A 22435-nucleotide genomic window follows, 5' to 3' on the forward strand; every position below is an offset into this window, starting at 1 on the left:
ATGAAAACTATTATCCTAATGCAAATGAAACTCTGAACCACAGCATGTGGATCCAGACTTTCTAAAGCAGGGAAGGGTAGTACTTACATTGATTTAAGACTCATGTCTGAGAGCAAAAAAAAAAATCTTCATATGCCTGACATACCCAGTGTGATTTGATCCGCTACAAATTTTTGGTGGAAAAAATTTAGCCTAGAGAACACTAACTAAATTTGCCTGTGTGTTCCACTACCATATGTCTCTTACTGAATATTTATGAGAAGTTGTATATACCAGTGGAAGAAGCAAACATTTCCTTTTGTACCAAAGAAGGTTCACAAGACATAACATGTACAATATTGATACCAGAACTATCTAAAGACAAATCTGAGTCGTGTGCTGACACTCATTTTTACTCTTTTCTTGACAGTTATTAAGACAATATGGTCTTAAATATAAATTAAATAATTGAAATTTTTGATTGGAAATAAAAGGTTTTGTCTTGTGGCCTTTAGAAAGAATTAATAAAATGTATAAAACCTGTTGTGTTATATCAACCTAAAGGTGCAGTGCTGCAAGATAGTTGCTTGAAATTTAAGTGCAGGGGAGAGGGGGCATCTTCTGAGTAGTACAGTTCACTTAGACTAAACTGAAAATAAAATTCTGACTACTGAACTGCAAACATGATATATACTAATCTTTCAGCTTTTGAAAGAGAGCAGCTGCAGCTAACTTATTTCCTGTGGAGCTTGTCATAGGATAACGAAGTGTGTTGCTCTTTCCATCGATCTCCTTGAACAACTTGTAATGTCTGTCTTACAGATAAGCCATAATAAGATAAAGACAATGATTTGGTGTGTGCTGGATAATCTAAACAAAATGGGTTCTGATTTAAAATTAGGAATAAAAAAATTAAGCAGTTTTGAGGGGGATGGAATTTGGTAGTACTGGTTTTAAATATTCTAGAAGTCAGACGACCCTCTAAATTTATTTCTGATTCTATTTTGAGATTATTTCTTGAAAGAAGCACTGCACCTTTTGAAGAATGCAGTATAAAACTTTTGTGTTGTAACTGAAATCCTTCAACGTACTTTTTCTTTTGCATAAGGAATAAATTCATACACTGGATCTACAGGAGCAGCTGCTGGGGAAGGTTATCGGGATCCAAGAGACAAAAGATCTAAAAGGTGACATACAGAACTCCATGAACTTGTATACGCCTGACTTGGCTAAATTCTGCAGTATTTTCTGTTGCTGTTGTTGTATCTCCGTGGGCTAATCATTAGTTCTGCAGTTGGCTCTATCATGGGTTACTATAAACCACAGCTAAGTTCTCCACAAGTCCCCAGGTGACCTGAAGCACTGCTGAACAGCAGCAAATTTTGACACTACAGCTAACTAAACCAAATGATCTACGTAAACTAACAGCAGCAACTGTTTTATGTGTATTTATGACTCTGAACAGAACCTCTCAAGTGGGATTCTTACCAAACTTGTAATAAGTGTCAATAATGCAAGCTGTATATATGTCTCATACAAGCTTTACCATACAGCATACTGAAGATATGCTTTGTCTTCCAGTGCTTTTTCTTAGACCTATGCCACCATAGAAAAGCTTGCTAATTTAGCCAGAGCAGCAATGCTGTGCTAATATAGACAGAACCTTAGTTTATACCTGCCTTCACTTTGAAAATTGGCAGGCATTTCCATTCATTTTAAGATGCAAGAAATGGTCACAAGCTATAAATTTGTCTTAAGTGGTAGCACAATTAAAGGTATGTGTGGGGAACAAAACCTTGCAGAACACAGAGTGGAGACTCTTGCTGTAGTCAAAGAAGCTATCAGTCAATACATGAAATTAAGAATTATTATGTTTAAGGGTATTGGAGATCAGAATTTAAAAAAGTATTTTTTTTTTCCTTTCCAGTCAAGATGCAGATTTACCTGGAGCACCAGAAAACTTGACGTTCAGGGAACGCCAGCGACTTTTTTCACAGGGTCAGGATGTATCTAATAAAGTAAAAGCTTCTAGGAAACTTATGGAACTGGAAAATGAGTTGAACACAAAATAAGATTAAAGCACCTTATCAGATGTAACAGAAGATCTCCAAATTGAGGGATTGAGATGGGGGGCACACTACTAATGAACAGAAAATGAATGTTTTCTGAAAGGAGTGACTATGATTCCTCTATATCTAAGACTGTTAATTAAGATTTAGAGATGTTGCAATAGCAAGAAAACTGATTACTTTGCCAGGAGCTTGTGGCTTATACAATGAAAGCACTGTAAAATTTTAAAGATATGAATCACGTGAAGGTAACTTTTTCTTTTCTGTTTTGGGGGTTAAGTTCTTGTGCACCAGACCAAGTAGCACTTGTCAAGTTCTGTTTCCTGGTGTTTTACAGACACACTTTTGTTTTAGCTGCTGAGCAGAGAGAGTGAGAATAGCTTGAACTGCCTAAACTAAGCTGTGCACTAGAAAATTAGTATTTTAGGTTGTTTGATAAGAAGCCAATATTTGGGCCACCTTAAATTTGAGACTTCATATGCAAGTTTGACATACTGTATGGTGTTTATAGAATGATCATATCAATACAGATCTTACCATTACTTAGTACTGGAATAACACACATTCTGTAGGTAGAACCTTGGAATAAAAACATTTCTAGTCCTACATATTTGTTGGGTCTAAAATGGTTGCCTATGAGTTTATCTGTAGTTTTGGAAAAGTCTGTATATTGATGCATCCTTACTATATGTGCTTCAGACTTTCAAAAATGGGAAGATAAAAACTTTTGGTTAACTGTTTCATTAAAAATTACATAAGCAATAGATAGTAGCCTACACTAGTGGCCCTCCATCAGCTAGGACCAAAATGTTGGTAATATGTTAAAGGTGAGGAGTAATGATTCCAGTTTCAAGGTGAGCAGAACGGATACATATGTTTTCTGACAAAGGCAGATTTAGAAGTTATTAGGTAATTAGGCATGGAACCGTATTGATAAGTCTGTTACCAGTTCAGCAATAGATTTTTTGTTCTATGGAGATGTGAACTGGCATATTAGAGAAAAAGACTGAAGTATGAAGCATCAGATAGAATACTGCAGTTTGGGAGTGGGAATGTTAGTAAGGTCATTAACAGAGCTGGTGTGCTGGCAAGGAACCATCACTGCTTATGCCGAGGAAGCAGTGCTAGTGAGCTCTTCTTCAGTCTAGCTGGCTTTACTGACATCCTGTTACTGTTGTACTGAAAACATTTTTGGCAGTTCAAGCTATTTTTTCACACTGTAATAGCCTTATTTAATTTTAAATTGTTAATCTTTTTCCTCCCACTATTTCTTCAGCTATGCTTATGTGGCTGATGATGTTGGGAATAAGGACCTCATCGAAGTTTTTCTCATTGTGTGATGTTAAGACAATATATATTGTGATTCCAAATAAATTTTCTATTTGACAAAGCCCTTTACTGGCTTTAGATGATTTTTTTTTTCCTGTATCATATTGTTCTCTTATAAATATATATTTAGGGAATTGTGCACACTTCCAGATACAAAGGGGTAGACTTTCACTGCCTTAGGAAAGAAATCACTTTTAATAAGAGTTGTATGATAAATAAATGCAAGTTAATGAAAATTGGAGTGTAAATATTTTTTACGTATTTCAGGTTTCTTATTTGAAAGTGTGCTTTTACCGTTTCACCTGTTAAATATGAAGTAGAAGATTAAACTGGTTCAAAGTGTTAATGAAGGATCTGCATGCTTGCTATGTCTGTTCATCAGGAAAAGCAAGCCTCTCCCAATTTATCTTGAGAACACTAGCAGCCTTACAGTGACAAGCTTTCCTTAAGGAAAAAAACTTATGCTGTTGCTGAATTACTGTTGCTGCTGGATTCCGAAAAAGGCTTAGCAAAAAAATACCTATAACCTTCAGTTGAGTGGATTTGGCCGCTATTGGGCATTCGGGTCAAGTGTGAATATGTGTAAAAGTGCTTTTCATATTTGTCTGTGCATTATTATGAAAAACATCAAAACTGCTGTAGTTTCCCATTTCTACTGTATTTCACTTGCAACCTATTTTTAATAAAGTTTGTATTGTATTTAACTTTGCATTAAATGTTTTTTCTACTGTTTGTTATTTAATTCTGCGTTCCTAACAACATTATCCTAAAACAAAGGGGCTATTTGTATGTTTTGCCTTACCTGTCCTCTTAAAATAAATTTACAAGCAAAGTTGGTGTGTCTCATAGTAAGTAGATGAAAACTGCAAATTAATTTTACATGGAGAATCAATGAAGGAGGCTGATCTTCATGGATCAGAAAGGAGAATTTCTTGGCCTAGTGTTGTTTGATACCGTGGCACTGACTTAAAAGAAGTGATTTCTACAGCTTAACCAACAATGTCTGAAGTAGTAAATACCAGTGGGGCTCATTTTTGCAGGCTAGTCGTACTGTATTTGTATACTGACATTGTTTTTCTAACAACAAAGAGGAACCTGGAACATGGCTTCTTTTGGAAAAGTAAATAGTATTACATGCAGTCTCCACTGTGATTGTTGTGGTTAATGGGAGTGAGCAGTTTAAGCACTGCCTGGGGAGGGAGCCAGGCTTCAGTGAAGTGCTGTACATGCCTTCTGCTGTAGATGTATGTCCACTGGATTGAGAGCCATCTATGCTTCCTCCCAGGTGAGTACCTTAATCTCTTGAGTTGTGGGGTCTAACATTCTTGAATTTTCAAAATCACTATTGAGGACAATCTGGATTTTAGTTTGAGATACACGTATAAAGACAGGGAAGGAGACAAAGGAACTTCACAAAGCTGGAAGTGTTGTTTAGTATGTTGCAAGTACGATTGCCAGGACCTCAAGTGATGGCTGAAGGCAATCTTTTATCCATGTTTTGAGTCTGTAGCTTTTGACTGTATGAATAGCCTAAGGAAAAAGAACTTACTTGAATGTAGAATGTCTAGCCTAGAAGAAAAAGGAAACGATCCATTGCTCTTCTGTATGGGAGTCCCTCAGTCTAAGCAAGAACAAAGAACCTGGTACAAGCAAAAAGTGGTGTATTTGGTTAGACTATAGTTATTGCAGCTGTGAACTGTGTCATAGAAACGTTGATTTCCAGACCAAAATAGTCCAGGGGCTGCGGGGGAAGAACTGTGTGTGATGTGCAGCAGTGGTAATGCATTATCAGTGGGGAAAAAGTTTTGGGCTGTGCCTTGCCCAGTTCAGGTTGAGTTTGCTCAGCGAGCACACTGGTGTGATGACATTGAACAGTGCAGAACAGCATCTGCTTTGCATTAGGAACATGAGTTGTCAGCCTTGGCAGCATAGCTCTTGGTATTTTAATTGATGATGGCCCTTACAGTGATAACTGTGTAAGATTGTTCTTTACCTCCTAATTCAATTAGATAACAGAAGTAATCAAAAACTACAGTGGTAAAAAATGAGCTTCATTAAAAACAGTCTTAAAACACACATAGTAATTGTGATGATAAGAATGGAAAAACATTGGCTCTTCCTCCTGTTTTTTCAACTGATGCTGCAGCATTTCCAGAAGATAGCTGGATTTCATGTTTGTTTCTTGCCTAGATCTCACTGACAGACTTATGTTCCTTGCCCATCAAGCAACTTCTCCTAAAATCTGGAAATAGAAGGAAAATCCCTAAAAATAATTGCTGCTGTTATGATGAGTCACAGATCATACTGTGATTTTATTTTTATTTTTTTTATACAGATGGAACAGTTTTCAGTACTATCCAACCTTCCAGAGGTGCATAGAGAAATGACTAAATAAGAGTAGTCTATGGATGCTCAGTTTTAGGTTACTAGTTCAGAGTGATAATAAATTAAGTCTTGTCTGTTACAACCTACAGAAACAAGATCCTTAATCTCATTAATAGTGGATGAAACCTGCAATAGGGAAGAGATTAACCATTACACTTCTGAGATGAAGCTGAGTTTTGTTGGAAAATAACATTGTTCTGACTTGATTGCTGCTGCAGGATGATAAGCATTACGTATAAAAATCACAGCTCTCTGTCAAGAATTGTGAGTCACACTCCCCAAGATACTAAATTATTCTCCTCAAAATAGCTGATGTTGATAAAATCCTGTCTGCCTTACTTAGTGCCAGCATCTTGTAACATCCACAGCATTGCAGCACTTTTGAACTCTGTTTTTAGCCTTTATCCATTTGTTAGTTCTCATTTTTCCACCAACACAGAACTAGTTGCAAGGACAAACTACTGAGTTACGCTTTTGCATCCCAAACCCAACTGCAACCAGCCAGCTGGGTCTTTTTTTAAACTGAGGCTACAGGTCATAGCAACTTGTTGAAGTTGCAGCATCACAGAAGGCAGTGGATGGAGATGCACAGGGGTGTTTGGTTTGGTCTGTGATAGATGGCTTGCATCTGAGTTCTGCTGTAAAGGATTGCTACCCCTTTGTGCCAAACATGGAGAGATTCGCTGCTGTGTCTTTGGATTTTCTGCTGCCTGCACATTTGCCATGTTAAGTAGACAGTAACTTGAGACCTCTATTTTGCAGAACTGGATTCTTCTGTAATTATCATGTTGGTTTTGGTTTAAACCTCCCCAAGCAACTGTAGTGCAAAAATAGTGCTATTTCCCACTTCCAAGAAGCTGACATGTTTGTCTCTGGCATACTCTCATATTTTATAGTCAAATGGTATTATGACTGCTTTCAAGATCATGTTAATCTTTCAGTGCAATACAGCAGAGCACTAAGGAATATTACTACTGTACGTCATGTATTCACCTCACCATGTTAGACCCCCAGCCACAGCCTGGATGAATAGCTCCTGTGTTGGGCAGCCTCTCAGGACTCCCACACCAGCTGAACCCACAGGCTTTGTCCTTGTCCTAAGTCCAGCCCTAACACTGGCTGTGTTCACAGTTAATAAACAGACCTCTGTGGTGCATCATCCCACCAAGTGTCAAAGCGAGGTCAGCTACAGCTGCTTGCCCAGAGCTGGGTCTAACTGGGGTTTGAGTAGCTCTAAGGGTGGAGACAAGTCCATAACCTCTTTGGCCAGCCTGTGCTAGTGTTTGACCACCCTCACACTACCCTAACACTCCTGTCCTGTGGTGCAGTGGTGTTCATGCTCTCCCATAGGTTTCTATATGTATTGACTGGATCCTCTTCAGCTTTCCCATCCTCCAGGCTGCACAATTCCCAGCACACTCCATGTAACAGATGTTCATATCCCTTAATCTTCTTTGTGGCCTTTGCAGCCTTAGCCCATAGCACACAGCACCAACTGCTCACGGGGAGAAATCCTGTAGCCAGTATCAGAGCTCTCAGCTCTGTCCTCCTCCTTCTCGCCCTTTTTGGTGGTGTGAGGTTTGCACCCCTGGGCCCAGGAACCGGGGAGCCTCACACCAGCCTTGGGAGCACCAGGCTTCCCTTCTGTTTCTGCGCTCCCTGCCCCAATTCTCTGCCTTGGCCTCAGAGGTCCCTTATCCCAAGAGCTGGTGCAGGTGGTGGGATCCCCCCAGCCTCTCTGGATGATGGATATGGATCTCTGAGGTCACTCATTCCAACTGACGCAGCAGGAAGGCAGAAGTATCCCCCCCAGCCTCTGGGGATAATGGATATGGACCTCTGATGTCACTTATCCCATGGGTCGCTGTAGGGGACTGCCCAGGGACAGCAGCCCGCTCCCCGTTCAGCCAGGCCTGGTGCGAGGGTAGCGCCACACCCGCCCTGCTGGGGGCGCCCTGCCTCATGGGCGCCCGGCGATGCCCCGCCCCGTCCCCTCCCTGCTCGAGGATTGGTGGAATGCCCTGCCACTCACGGACGGGGCGGTGCTGAGGACGGTGCTGGCGCTGGTCCAGCCAATAGCAGCGCGGGAAGGGGGCGGGCCCGTCACCATGGCAGCCGCCTGGCCGCTGCGGCCGCGTCCCGGGTTAAATCCCCGCTGGAGCCGGAGCCGGGGAAGCTCCTGCTCCGCCTGGGCGCGGGAGTGGGGAGGACGATGCGGCCGCGGCGTGGGCTCGACCCGGGCTCCGTGTGGGCGCAGCGCCTGCGGCAGCTGGAGCAGCAGTTGCGCGTGAGGAGCGAGGGCGGGGCTGGGGCGTTGGGGGGCGGGGCCTGCAGTCCCGCACGTGCCGCGGGGTCCCGGTCGGCGCTCCCCGATGCTGCCCATTCCCGGTAAAAGTGGGCTCCAGGCGAGGAGCCTGAGTCCGGCAGCGTGGGGGGGGGGGGGGCTTGTCGGGCCGCCTAGTATGGGGGAGAGGCTGCTCCTGCTGGGGCTGGGGTAGAAACGGGGTGCCAGAGCAGTGAACGGCTCTCCCGCCTTCCCTCAAGCCCAGCGCTGGTGGGAGATGGCACCTGTGCTCAGGAATAGTTCGGCCGCCACAGCATGGAAGGCTTCTGACAGTGCTGCCTTGGAAATGGAAACTTACATGGTTATGTGTAAATAAATAAAATTGCACTTCTCTGAGAACCGGTGGTTTCATAAAGCAGGAGGGGTTTAAATTGTATACCTGTTCATTCCCACACAAGCAGGCAAAATGACAGAAAGGATAGAAATAACGGACTGATTACCCTGACTTTTACAAGCTTGTATAAAAATATTATTGTGATTAGGAGATTGGGAGTAGGTAGTCCTTTGATCCCAGAAGTTTGAGAAGCAGTGGAATGTAATAATGAAAGCTATCATAATGATATAATGTTAATCAGAGTGAATGAGTCTGATTACCATTTTATTATCATCTCAATTAAATAAGTGATTCATTCTTACTATTGTGGGGTTTTGGGTGTGTTTTCTTCCTTAGGCCAAAGAAGAAAGAATAGTTGTCCTGGAAACTGAAAATGCTGCTCTTCATCTAAAACTTGCAGAGGTGACTATTAGTTATTTTTTTTCAAAAAGAGTTCTTAGGAGATTTAAAAAAAAAAAAAAAGACCCTGAAATCTGCCTTCCTATTTTTGCATTTTGCACTTTTTACCAGTTGGGGAAATCTATGAAGGGATTAAGGCTCAGCATTTATTTTCTTTTCAAAATCATAGTACCAGACTGTTTAAGTAACTAGAAGTTGTCTTAAAGTTAAATATTTGCTATTGTTTTGAATGTATAAAACTGAACTGAAGGAATGACTCTGCAAGCGTTTAATATGGAATATTGCTTTCTTCTTGCAGGGAATATGTTTGGCTAAAACACAGTAGTAGATTTTTCAGGAACACTTTTTAGATGCAATTAGGATGATGCTTTGAAGAGGACTGTTCATAGAGTGCAGGAAAGACATTTCATTATGAGTAGACTTACCAGAGATGCCAAGTTGTGTGTCTTCACAGCACTAACGTTACACTTGTCTGGAAAAGATGAGGTAGTGTTGCTCATGTACCGAGTCACAGAGCACACAGCAACAACTGGATGCCCTCATTTCCTTATATCCTTCTACAGAAGCTTAGGTTGTTTACCTAGACCATTATTGAAATAAGGAGCTGCCTGTGATGATGTTTGGGGCCTTCAAGGGTAAGATTTCAGAGGTGTAAAGAGTCTATGCTGCTAGAGCAGAGCCAGCTGCGAGTATTAGTGGTGATACAGACTGTTGGCCAAGAGTTTCTAATCTGGGCTGAAACATTAACTGGTTTTGTGACCTCAGGAAAGCCATTTACCCTCCCTGTGGGTTTGTTAACACCCATGGATAAAAGTGGGTTTAACATTTTTCAGAGTCTGACTGGAAGCAGATGGTATAGCTGAAATGAAATTTGCTAGGTATACAGAAGAACACTGTAATTTATTCTGAGAAAATGTTTTTATTGTTTTTGTTCTGCTTTCTAATATTCACTGAAAGCCTTAAGTATTTTAGCTGATTGTTTTTTACCATCACAAACACAAGAAATAAATTATTCTAATCAATAAGGTACTTCAGATGCAGGAAGAAGTTGCCTGTGTATTAGATAATGAAGCCTTCTTTTTCAAATAGAGCACTGCTTCATTTTATTGAAAAATGTGGTAAAGGTATGAACACCTACAGACACATGAGGACCAGTCAGAAACAATATCAAATGATTTCTGGAAATACTTTGCAATTAACCTTGTGGTAATGTTTCTCTTCAGGCAGTTATTTAAAAATACTTAAGAGTCACTCCTTCCTGGTTAATTTGCCCCAGCAATCTGAAAACGTGAGCTAAACTGACATCTATGAAATAGTTTTACCCTAATTGAAGACTATGTAAAACAATACTAATTGAAATTAGTATTATTTAAGGTTGTGCAATGTTGCACAATATCTCCCAGTGTTTCACCAGCTATGCTGGTGAGAAAAGTTACTGCCCTTGGCTGTCAGTCCATGACCCTTCAGATCTGCTGGTGGTGGAGCTGCCCAAGTGATTGAGCTGTAACAAGTTCAGTCACAGTGACCAGGGTTAAGAGAGGTCTCATTCTTAACTTGTAAAAGCTAATTGGATCCGTTTGGGATGAAGTGAGTTAGGGATCCTTGGAGACAAATTTATGAGGATTGCCATAAATTAGGATTGCAGTGTAGATGTTTGTCTGTAGGCTGCATCAGTTATCTCTTGCTACAGACCTTCCCTTATATCCTTGAGACAGTGATGAATTACAGCACTTCCACTTTGTTTTGCAACCCAGTATATTTTTATCCTAGCAGCATATTGTAAGAGTTGTTACTGAACATAGGAAATCAGATTCTTTCTTGGTAGGCTTCCTTTTGTCTATTTGGAAATGTGTTTATCTACCTGCATGCCCCTTACTTTTGTTAGCTGTCCTTGAGGTCCTGATCCCGCAGCCTTCCTTACATAAAGCCAAGTCTGCTAGAACGGATCCAATTGCAAAACTGAGATTTCACTTTGGAGAACACTATTATGTAGTTCAGTTTCACTTCTGTTTATAATAAAGCTGACTATAAAAAGTTTTACAGTCAATTTTTTGCTTCTGTGCATGAGCACAGATTTGCAGGTTCTGGCCTGTGAACAGCTCTGATGAATGCTAAAACTATTTTAATGGAGAAAACTTCTAAACCAAGGCAACATTTGCAATAAAGATAAACTTGATAGCGGAAGCAATGAGAGGGTGACTGCAATGACCAGCAGTCGACCATTCTGCTTTTATTGTTAGTGTTAGGAAATGTGGAGGGTCAAGGGGAATCTGTGCAGATGGTGCAGATTAGATGCTAAAAGTAGGTTTTAACTAGCTTAAGCTTATTTAGTAATGATGCTTGAGTACTGCAATTGCTTATATATGTGCTTAACTTTTCACGTGTGATTAGAAATACTAATTCTGGTGTGCTACTTGGGTCCATTTTTGTCAAACTATTTGTAAATATTGCATCTGAGTAACATGAGTCTTGAAAATCCTCAGAATAAAAGAATGTATAAACACTGTATAGAATTAGTCTCAATTTCTGGGAGCTTAAAGCCTGTAACAAAAAGAAAATTATAATTTTTTTAAAATAATCTCTTCCTGCTATTTCTTTTCCATTTAAGATCTTCTTATATTAGTGCTAAGGTGCTGCATAGTTGTGCAGAGTCTCCACTTGCATTTGTAAATGGAAGATGCATGCTTTGTGAAGGTGAAAAAGCCATGTGGAAACATTGGTTTAGATAAGCGAAGTACTTTTTTTGAAAATATAATCTTTTTTTGTCCTTACAGCACCAAAACATTGTATTGTTGTTTTTGCCGATATCATCTGTAGTTAAACTGCAATTAAATGTTTAATTTTTACCTAATGTTATCAGATTATTGGAATTAAATCAAACCCATTATGTGAGTAGGTTTAGCTCTTTCATATCTTCTGTTGTACTCTTCTATGCTTTGCTAATTTGAATAATGGAAAACTGCAGTTGCAGAAAGTATGGTGTGAATAAAGTAGGAAATAAGTCCACGCAAGAGACAAGTGCATTTCAAAAATAAAGGAAGAGGCAATTAGTACTGGGGAAAGTGGGTGAAGAAGTTGCAGCTCATTTTAAGTACCGGCACTGTCAGTAAATGACAATTGCTTTGGTTGCTTTGATCTCTGAAGACCCAGCATAGGGCTTTATTGGCACAGTTTTGCACCATTGCAACCCTACAGAGTGTAATGGAGTCGGTGTTGTCAGGCGGCTGGAGCAATGGACACTAAACTGGGGGCTGTGTATTAACAGCTCCTTCAGGATTTCAGCAGTTAACACGTGTAGGTGTGTCTTTGCTCTGTTTCATGTCCTTCCAGAGTGCTTTCTGAGTTAAATCTAGTTTCCAGGAGACACTTAATAATCCACCTATGTAACCAGCCCTTTTCCCTAAGTGAAGACACAATTTTAACCCTTTAGATCCACCTCAAGCGTAAGTAAGAGGGTTTAGGTACAGCAAAGGCATTTTAGAAGTCTGGTGCTCAGGTTTACCACACTAAGAAAGTAGAACTGTGTGATGTTAGCCAGCTACCATGAGGTGATTCTTCACATGACTCAGAAAAAGGTAAAAGCAAAGAAGTTGTCTTCATTCTTGAAGCTCAGCCATGATGATGATGATGTATTGACAATATCCCATGTAATCAGATAGTTGAGTTACAAGTGTTTACAGAGACAAAGGGGACAGAATGCAACAGGAAACATGAGTGTTTTAAGGTGATTTTTTGGTGATTTTTTTTTTAAATAGTATCAAGGGTTGGCCGGAAGAAGCACTAATGAAGTATTGCAGCTCTACGCTGCTCGTGGCGGGCAGCAGAAATTGCAGAGGAGTTCTCTTGTAACCCAGCTGCACAGAGCAATAAAGGTAAAGACATTTAGTAATAACGTAGGCATAATCTATGCCCTAAACATTTACATGCTTATCAAATACAGTAAAACACAAAAAATGGTTAGATATGAACCTGATCTGTGGCTTTACTCTATTCACAGCAGAGCCTGCAGTGAGGTGTAGCCGTTGTTCAGTGGTTTTGCTGCAATAGGCTGCAAAGTCACCTGAGAGACTGCTGAAAGTGGCTGCTCCTGAGCTCCAGGCTGCTGTCAATACCCAAGCTAGATATTTTTGTAATCAAAGCATTTCAATTCCTAATTTGATTATCATGTTGACATCCCCTAAAAACAATAATTGTGATATATTTTAACCAGATAGGCCGATCCTTTAAAAACACATTGGAGGGTTCCATTGATTACTAAGAGTTCTGATCTGGCAGACTTCACAAGAGGTCTCACAAGAGACACTCTGCCACAAGAGTTTGCTGTATGCTTACTCAGGTTTTCTTAATTTTGCATCAGAGAGGGTGAAACTGTTCTCCCAATGCCAGTGCTGTAATATTTTCCTTTATTGAAGTACTTATTCATTATGTTACTGCGTAGGGTAGTGAGTTCCTTTTAGAGACACAAACAAATGTCAGCTTTTCTCAGGGCAGCGCTGACTGGCTGCATAAAATGACTGAAAAGTACCTCAGGAAAAAATCTGATTCTTAACCGGCAGAAGGATGCAGCTTAATTGTATCATAGTTGGGTTAGGTGATCATTGTAGGTCCCTTCCAACTGAACTATTCTGTTCTGTTCTAAATACAGTGATTCTGCTCAGTAAATTTTGTGGTGGTGTTTTACATTTTAGGTTAGTTAGAACTGCCTGTGATGCAATACCAATGGATTGTGATGGTTTACTATTAGACATCAGTGAATGCTAGGAGAGAGCAAAGCTCTCCAGATAAAAGTCTAGATGAATGTTAATCCTATACCTGTAATAACAAAAAAATACTTATTCCCAGTTACATTCTGTGGCATTTGAGAGTAAGAAATACAGTGATTTTGTCCCTTAAGATTGCCTTTTTATCATTGAAACTAGTTGATTAATTCGAGGTCAGTACCATAGTTGGAAAAATAAAATGTCACAGAATATGTGATACTTTGTACCAGGCTGACTAATGAAAGATCACAGTGCTTCTGTTGGATAAGGTATTGTTAAGTTCATCTTACAAATGGTTTTACATGTTGGTTTCAAGACTTAGATGTCAAGAAGTCTACTAATCCTAAAATCAGGTCAATTTGTTTTTATTTATTTGGACTTGTAAGTGAATATAAGCGCATCTTATAAACATTTAAAAGTCTTATAATGTATCTTATGCTGAGTTATGTCCATAGTACAAATAATTTTCTGAACAATAAAGGTTTCTGATCTTTTCAAAATACACCTATTCTCATAAGAAGGCAAAGAATTAGCTTACTTAAGAAATGACTTAGACTGAATCTTAGCAAGTATCTCCTGATCAAAGTGTGGAAAATGAATGCGGGAAGGGATATACAGATCACAACTTTTCACTGGTAATTCTGAATACGTCCTATAAGTGAATAGAACACACACACACTCACACACACTTATTTTTGTCTGATGAAATAAGAAAGAGATTTGGTATACACCTGAAACTGAGTAACAGTCAGAATATGTAGGATAAGATCCATACAGTCTTGCTGAAATTTTTTAGGAAATTGCATTGCTAAATGTCTTGCAGGATCCTTCTCTAAACATGCTGAAAGACATACTCCTGAAGACTTCCTTTCATCAAGTAGAGGGTTCTTCCTGCCTGTGATATCTCACCCTAATTATTTGTGTTGTTATATTGATTCTTCTTAACTGCTGTTTTTGTGTCTTTATAACATATTTTTCTTCTTGCTGAGAAGAGGCTTAAGCAAGACCTGAAGAGCCTCCATTCATTTGCTCTTGAGCTTTCAAAAGAGTTTCGGCGTCAAAGCAAGACTTGTCTTTACCAAGTTTTGGCAGCAGTCCAAGGGGTACAGCTGCAAAATGAAGCAATGCAAAGTAAGGCTCATTGCACTTACATTTTGAACATGTAACATCAACAATATAATTGCTAAATGTTACTAACATTAAAAGGTTGAGTTTGATCTTTTGAAATGTGTCACTGAAATTGTAGCACTTGTTTCTTGTTTGACATTAGATTGTCAAGGAGTTCTGATGAGTTAGAAGGAGTGCAAATACTCTGCAGAGATTTCGCTTTTTTTTAGGATTGCAGCTGCTATTAGACTGTTGCTGAGTTGGCTCAGCTGTAACATTTTTAAACTGCAGTTCTTAAGGTGTGATGTCTCGACTATTTTAGAATAGCCAAATAAAGAATGTGTTGCTTTATAAAGCTGAAATTTGTCTCCTTTTGACTGTATCAGAAGAGGTGTTTTCAGAGATTTCTGAAAACACTGCCTGAAATTAGGATTTTTAATATTTCTGTGTATTTACAGAAAAAAAAATTACTTCCAAATCAAAACCCAGTTCCACTTGCTAGACTGTAGATAATAACACCACATGGACTACTGTTTTGGAATTCAGGTGCTTCTTTGTTCTTGGAGGAGACACAACAGGCACTGGTGCTCTCTGCCCTCCTCGCTGAGGGCTACATGCATTGGTCTGACACCTGGATCTCATGATATGGATCTCTGCACTTGCTTTCAGTATCCTTGATTCTGGTGGAACTCCTACCGGGGCTGAGAAGCACATGACACATACAGAGCTTATATTGAAGCTTAGCAGCCTGATGAACTAAGAACAAATAAACAATATAATCAGAGACCCTGTGCGACACTCTGATATCCATGTGTTGCCATTTAAAAGATTTGGTTTTGTCCTGCTTTACTTTTTGGTTGAAACACTTCATTTTTGGACTGATTTGATTCTCATGGGACTCCTCAAGTCAATATCAACAAACAGCATTCTTGGTGATAGATGCTTACAGAACTTGTCCCTGTAATGTACTAAGTTATGATTAAAATTGATTTGTTTATTGTATTATCCCTGTACAGAAAATGCTCCATCAAGGCATCTTTAAAACAGAAAAAAAACAAAGAGGAAAATGAACTTTATCTAAAGGTGAATGTTTCCCTTATTGAAGCAGGAGGCTAAATGAACAGATAGCAGATTGGATTTGGCACTTGAGCTGTTGTGGTGTAAATAACTAGTAATTCCTGTTGACTGTTCTCAATTTGCACTTCATGATGCATTGTTCTATGGAATCATAAGCAGGAGAAGCTTCCCTGCCTGTTACAAAATAGTGTGTTGGTACTTCAGTAGATGACTTTTGTTTTGAATTTCACTGGTTTTCAGTTCTCTGTCAAATGTTTAAGATGGAGATTCTGTTGTTAAGGTTAAATATGACAGTTGGAATTGCCATCCTTTAATTACATAGAATCTTTTGTAGACAGAAAGCCCTAAGTATATATTCTGGAGATCATATATATTACTAGTTTAATCTTAAAATAGAGATTGAAAATGAGGGGGGAGAATTATAGAAGAAACATTTTAATAGGTTAGTTCTAAGGCTGTAGTTGACATGCAGCAAACTAGAAAACTTCCCTGTAATAACTGAGTAGTCCCTTACCTAGAAATATTTATTCACAGTCTGAAAACCAGGCTACTGCCACCTTTCCCACTGAAATTTAAATAGTAGCAATTAATAAGAGAGAGAAGTGGTTATTATTTTATTGTTATAGGCCTGTTTCCTTCATAAACAAGGCTGCTATCACTTTTGCCAAAAGTACTGGCCCCCCAACTCAAATGATACTACTGAGACAGATGCAGTAATTCAGCAGATTTTTGGAAGAGTAGGTATTTATAAAAATTTAAGATTACTTTTTAGATTGCTTCACCATGCAGATATTGTTAGAAAGAGGAAATTACAGTATCTGTGCTGCTGCAGCCCAGTGACTTAGATATACTTTGCAGTTCCAGGACACTTTCTCTCTGGGCTGGAGAAGAGGGCAAATTGGGTAAGGAACTTATTTCCCACTTTACCTATATCCTAGCACCTATGTGCTTTGCTAATGTTGGAGAAGACTGAGCTCTGCACTGTGCAGATGTGTTTGTGGAATGTGAACTAACAGCATCTTTTATTCTCAACTCAGCAGGCGAGTCTCAACAGCTCAACTGCCTGTTGAAAGCATTTTCTTCTTAGTGTAGAGTATCTGAGGAGGGGAGAGACCTTGGATCCAGCGACAGAAATATTGCAGAAGCCCAAAGAATAATCACAGAATCATAGAATGGTTTGGGTTGGAAGGGACCTTGAAAGGTCATCTAGTTCCAGCCCCCCTGCAGTGAGCAGAGACATCTTCAACTAGACCAAGTTCTCAGAGCCCCATCCAATCTGACCTTGAAAGTTTCTAGGGATGGGGTATGCACCACCTCTCTGGGCAGCCTGTTCCAGTGTTTGACCACCCTCGTAAAAACCGCCTTTTTTATATCTAATCTAAATCAACCCTTTTTTAGTTATAAGACCATTACCTCTTGTTTTTGCAGTAGGCCCTGATGAAAATAATGTTATAGCCCAGGATATAAAACAGCTGAATTCAAAAGAAGTTTTGGAATTAAGTCTATTACATCATAGCTGCTTGTCCTAGAAGACATGATCAGATTGGTCTCCTTTTTAAACTGGAATCTAGTATGGCAAGAAACATTAAAAACCTCAGGGAGCTATGGGGACAGCTACACATCCATATCTCAGTTGTGGCTGTGCTGTTATGCTGTTCCGGTTTTTCATGTCCCTTTCACGGAACTTTCTGTTATGCCTGTGTAACTATTTATGTAACCACATGCAAAACAGATCAGGGAGCTGATCCAGGACAGAAACTGCTCAGAAAGATGGATTGCTTTTAGACCTCCATAAAACTGTGGAAACAGGTGTGCAAGCACAGTAAAAGATCTGGTGCTGCACTGAATGGGAGGGAATGAAAAACTTCTTAACAAGGACTGTCAGTTAAAGGAACATTACAATCCTAAATGTGCTTGCAAGACATCACAACTGTTAGTCTGATTATTGATGAAGATCCTAACTATGATCAATAATGTTTAAACAAAAAAATCAGCATTCCCAGCTCCCAAAGAATTTCTGTATAGGTCAATGAGATGGGCAAAGCATGGGGGAAGGCGCTGCAGGCATGTAGTAACTACTTGCATAATGAAGATTAAGTAAAATTAGTATTTTGAAACAGATGTACCAATGGCTGCCCCTAGGTTAAGGATGAAAATGTTACTCCTAAATAGCTTGCAGCTAATGCTGAGCAGACAACTAGGAAAGTGTTAAATAAGTGTTTGTAACTATATGGCTCTACTTTCAGAAAAAAAATAAAAGTTCGGAAGTAAATTATGTGTTAGGAAACTTACTCTGTGAAGCTTCAAGAAATTTTTCTGTGCTGCACATAAAGCTTTATGGAAAATGGACATTAAAACTGATGGATCAGTCTTACAAATATCAAAGTACCATCTGCTAAATGCAACAGCTCAACTCATTTTCTAGAGAATGTTGCTCAAAAACCCTAGTGTCAAATTAGGAAACCCCAGGGTTGATTTCTGTTTTCAGTTATATTCACCATAGAAGGGGTGGTCAGAAAAAGATGAAAAAAAAGAGTAATTAGGGCATAAGTTAACTGAAACTGGATCTATAATGTCCAATTGGCTTCTCAAAATCCTTGAGAAGAGACCACTTAAATATTGAAAAAAATTAGTAATTTTTTTTTCCTTTCAAGACTGGAATAATGGAAGACTACCCTTAGCACCTATTGCTTTGCCTTACTGCTTAGTCAAGAGACTTGGGGAACTCAAAGTGTGTACAAAAATTTGTTAATAAAGATACTTATTATGGAGATTACTTAAATAATCAATGAATTCTAACCTTGTGTTTTGAAAAATACGGTATGATTAGGGGTCAGTGACTATAAGAGGCCCTTTTGGCAATTTATGGTAACATACTTGCATGGGATTCTCCAAACAAAAACATGCTAGTATTATCACTCCACATGCAGGACGCAAGAAAAGGATTTTTTATAGTGAAACTCTCATACTTTGTTTCCCCAGCTGTTAACATCATGGTTTCCCTGCATGCATGCACTTGTGGAAGAACATTATGAACTAGAGGTGAACAGCATGGGTATTAGAAAAAACTGACACATATGAACTGCCTTTAACTATTTTATATTTTTAGTTGTTTTTCAAGTCTTCGTATGTATAGTTGTGGTAATTATCTGTAGCTTCACAAAGCAAGAGCTATGATGGGATTTTTCAGAGGTGTCTAGTAAATCAAGAACTAACCCTCCTAACTGAAATTTGTTTGAAAAAGTTCATGCTTGTATTTCATGAGGTGCTGCTAGAAAATTAATTTTGTAAAGTCACAGAGTTTATTTCTTTGAAACTGCTTTCTTCTAGTGTTTCAGATAAAAGCTTTTGATCTTGAGCAGTCTCTACAAGAAGTGACAGAGAGATATGAGAAAGAAAAGCAGAAGAGGAGGGCTCTACATAACAGCTTGGTTGTAAGTATATTTAATGACAGAACATTTTCTTATTTTGTTGAAATTATTTGCATAATTTCCTCTTTGCCTGGATATATCACCTTCCCCAATTGTCAATATATGACACATCTATTTGCTGAGACACATTTGTCTTACAGTAAACCCCACCACCCCTTTCTTTCTACACAAGGATCTTTCAAATGCACTCGTGCAACATAATGCTCTGAGTACCATCCATTTTGAATAGTGGACAAAACTCGAGTTTTTTCATCCTCTTCTCTAAATTTGAAGCTTCTGAAATAGTTTTTAAAATTCTAAAAATATTAACTTGAAATTGCAAAATAGCTGTGTTTTATTTTTTCAAATATGTCTAGGTGTATCCTGCTCAGCCATTAGTGATGGTTCATTTGGGATTAATTTTTTCATTTATGAACTTTAACTTTACTCTTCCTCCCCACCCCCACAAATGACTAGTTTTGGGTTGCCTGATTCGAGACCTGATTTTTAGAAACACAAGCCACCTTCAAACAAAATTCTTTAAAGGCTTTCTATCTGGGAAAATGAAGCTCTTTGTTAAAAAGTGCTTACCTTCCAAACTCTGCCGTATGTTGCAGTTTATTGAAAGGATATTCCTCAGGGCAGTGGGGCATTAATGACAATGGTCACTAGTCATCACAAGGCTAGCTGTTTTCAGTCATACAAAACAAGAAGAAATGACCACCAGCAAAAAGGAAGAGAGAAACTGAAGTCTAAAACAGCCTGCAGAGAAAAATCAGCTGCTGGCTTTTTAATCATGTAGGAACACACAGTGGAGAGGAAAATGTACAACATGTTTTATATTCCACATCTTGCTCGGGACTGCAGGAAGAGAAATGGAGTGTGTAATCTTGTCTGTTGAGTTAACATAGGTATCTGAAGAAGCTCAGGTAAGGAGGAAGGAGAAAAAGGAAGAATGTCTTAGAGTGAAAGCCTTTTTTTTTTTTTTCCATATAAACTGAAGAGGGCTACACAATTCCAGATCTCTGAAGTGCTCATACTTCCTCAAGTACTTTTTCCTACCTTACCAAGACAAATTATATTGATTCTATTTTTCTTCCCACAGCGTCTAGGGCTATGATGTTGTAAACACTTGCTTTCTTAAACATGCTCATGTCTGTTTGGCAAATTCTAGTGTATTTGTCCTCTACAGCAGCTTGTGTTAAATACAGCTCAATACTCTAACCCTAGGAATTGAGAGGAAATATCAGAGTCCACTGCAGGATTCGACCATTACTACCTTTTGATGATGCTGCTGGACATTTGATATCACAAGATAGGTAATTTATTTTGGTTGTTTTAGATCTTATGTGACTCATAATTAATATACAGTGAAAACGATACTTATAATTATGTGAAAACAACTGTGTCCTTGATTTTTCTGCTTTTATGTGTGTGTGGAGACAATATAGTATCATAAAAACTAATTGCTGTTTTTTTCTCTTGCTAAATTGGCTTTAGCCAATCTCAGCCCCCTGTCTAAAAGTATATCCACCTCAGTAGAAAGCCATACCTGTTCTGCCAAGCCAGGATTATCCGTGTCTTGGCAGAAGAAACACAGCTGCAGTCAGTTTAGAGTGTATTCTCTATCCTATACAAATTCTGGCATGCAGTAATGTAATAGCTGCCAGAAACTGTGGATAGAGAAACAGCCTCAGCATTACAGTTGTTTTGTAATGCTGTAGAACACTCTGGCTGTTAGCACACACAGTGGTAATTCTATTTCAGTATAATCTGGCTCTGCATCCCTAATTTATAATATGTTTACTGTAACCAAAGTGTCAAAACATTCCAAGATCCAAAAGGCAAAGAGAGATTAGATGAGTTTAACAAACCAAATTCTCCATAGATGACTAACGTGAAAGAAAATAGGGATTGAAACATACACAAAGAAAGAAAGAAGGAGAAAACTTGGTGGGTGGCTAGAAACCAGTAACATTATAATTTGCTCTGTCAGTAAATAACTGATTTGGAGCTTTATTTTACTATTACTGTGTGGTAATTCTAAAAATTCTAAAAAAAATACATTCAGTGTTTTAAAGTTTATTAATTTTTGGCAAATCTTAAAAAAAATAGAACCGTCTTAATTAAAATAATGTCAAAAATTACAGACAAAATATTTCAAGGAGCCTGAAGGAGAAACTTGCATTAACTTGTGCTTGATATAGCTGGGAAGGAACCCACTCGCTGTTTTCATTGCAGTATGGTATATTGCAATCAAGTGATGACTTGTAGTGTAAAACATGGTGGACTGGGCCAAAAAAAATTGTTAAGAGTAACTTCTCTTAATGTATCAAAAGTAATTTAAATAAAACTTTTTAAAATAAAACTGTAAAACTGGGGACTGACTTTCCAAACACAAAAATGAATAAATTTATACACCTCAGCATTCCCAGTCAGTGTTTAGACTAGTAATGGATACAAGATTAGGGACAAATACCTAAAAAGGGGGTATTTTTCACTTTAATGTTCTAAAGTGAAAACCTCTTGTTACAAGCTCATGTTACAATCTAAAAATAATAGAATAGCTTGCATGTGAATTAGTGTTAATTTGGTTTGTTCTAAATATCTTTTCTAAAGCAGATTATTTTACTTGATTGCACTTTAATTTCTTTTTTATTCATAATTAACTGTAGTGTTACTAGGTACATGGGATACTTGGCAATTCTGAAAGGTGCTCTTCAGGCACTTTGAACATGGGCTTTCCTCAGCTGAGTGGAACACTTATTATTTGAATGGTACCTTTTTTTTTTCCCTATTGGCTTTTGTTTTCCCCTTACAGGCAAAGAAACTTTTCAGAAAAAGTGGCATATGCAGCTGATGATGTAAGTATTTGATGGTGAAATTCAAAAGTAGATTCATAGATACTAGAAGAAGAAACAAGAGGGATATGTGAACCATGAGTTTAAAAAAATATATAGGTACTTTCTCATCAGTTGGAGCCCAGCTTTGATCACCCATGGGTGCAATAGCAGGTGATTTGTGCTATTTTCATCCTGACTCTTCGTAGTGGTAATAGGTTGCAGCTTCTGCTGGTGCAACCATCCATTAAACAGAGATTGTATGTTTGCAGTAGTCCTGCAGTCAGTCCCTTTGCAGACTTTCTGCAGTCAGTCCCTTTGAGCCACTTGTATTTGCTGTAACTATTTCTAAAATTATGTCAGGCTTTTAAAAATTTTATTATTGCAACACAGCTAATGCAC

The 22435-nt window shown here is 38.7% G+C and overlaps 2 protein-coding genes across 21 annotated transcripts in view; both read left to right on the plus strand.

Annotated features, from left to right (window-relative positions):
• AFDN (afadin, adherens junction formation factor) overlaps nt 1-4088 on the plus strand; it is an 88503-nt gene extending 84415 nt beyond the window's left edge. For all 20 annotated transcript variants that reach the window (XM_017817495.1, XM_017817502.1, XM_017817505.1 and 17 more), the window contains 2 exons: nt 1088-1166; nt 1907-4088. In XM_017817495.1, coding sequence (XP_017672984.1) covers nt 1088-1166; nt 1907-2051 — 224 coding nt within the window. In that variant the 3' untranslated portion in view covers nt 2052-4088. The remainder of the gene's footprint in view (nt 1-1087; nt 1167-1906) is intronic.
• A 3794-nt stretch (nt 4089-7882) lies between these two features.
• The window catches only part of KIF25 (kinesin family member 25), a 42357-nt gene continuing 27804 nt past the window's right edge, over nt 7883-22435 (plus strand). The window contains exons 1-7 of the mRNA XM_017817437.1: nt 7883-8049; nt 8777-8842; nt 12595-12711; nt 14592-14730; nt 19114-19217; nt 20424-20512; nt 22015-22057. Coding sequence (XP_017672926.1) covers nt 7975-8049; nt 8777-8842; nt 12595-12711; nt 14592-14730; nt 19114-19217; nt 20424-20512; nt 22015-22057 — 633 coding nt within the window. The 5' untranslated portion in view covers nt 7883-7974. The remainder of the gene's footprint in view (nt 8050-8776; nt 8843-12594; nt 12712-14591; nt 14731-19113; nt 19218-20423; nt 20513-22014; nt 22058-22435) is intronic.

Source organism: Lepidothrix coronata, unplaced genomic scaffold, assembly GCF_001604755.1.
Source record: "Lepidothrix coronata isolate B3197 unplaced genomic scaffold, Lepidothrix_coronata-1.0 Scaffold61, whole genome shotgun sequence".
Taxonomy (NCBI): Eukaryota; Metazoa; Chordata; class Aves; order Passeriformes; family Pipridae; genus Lepidothrix; species Lepidothrix coronata.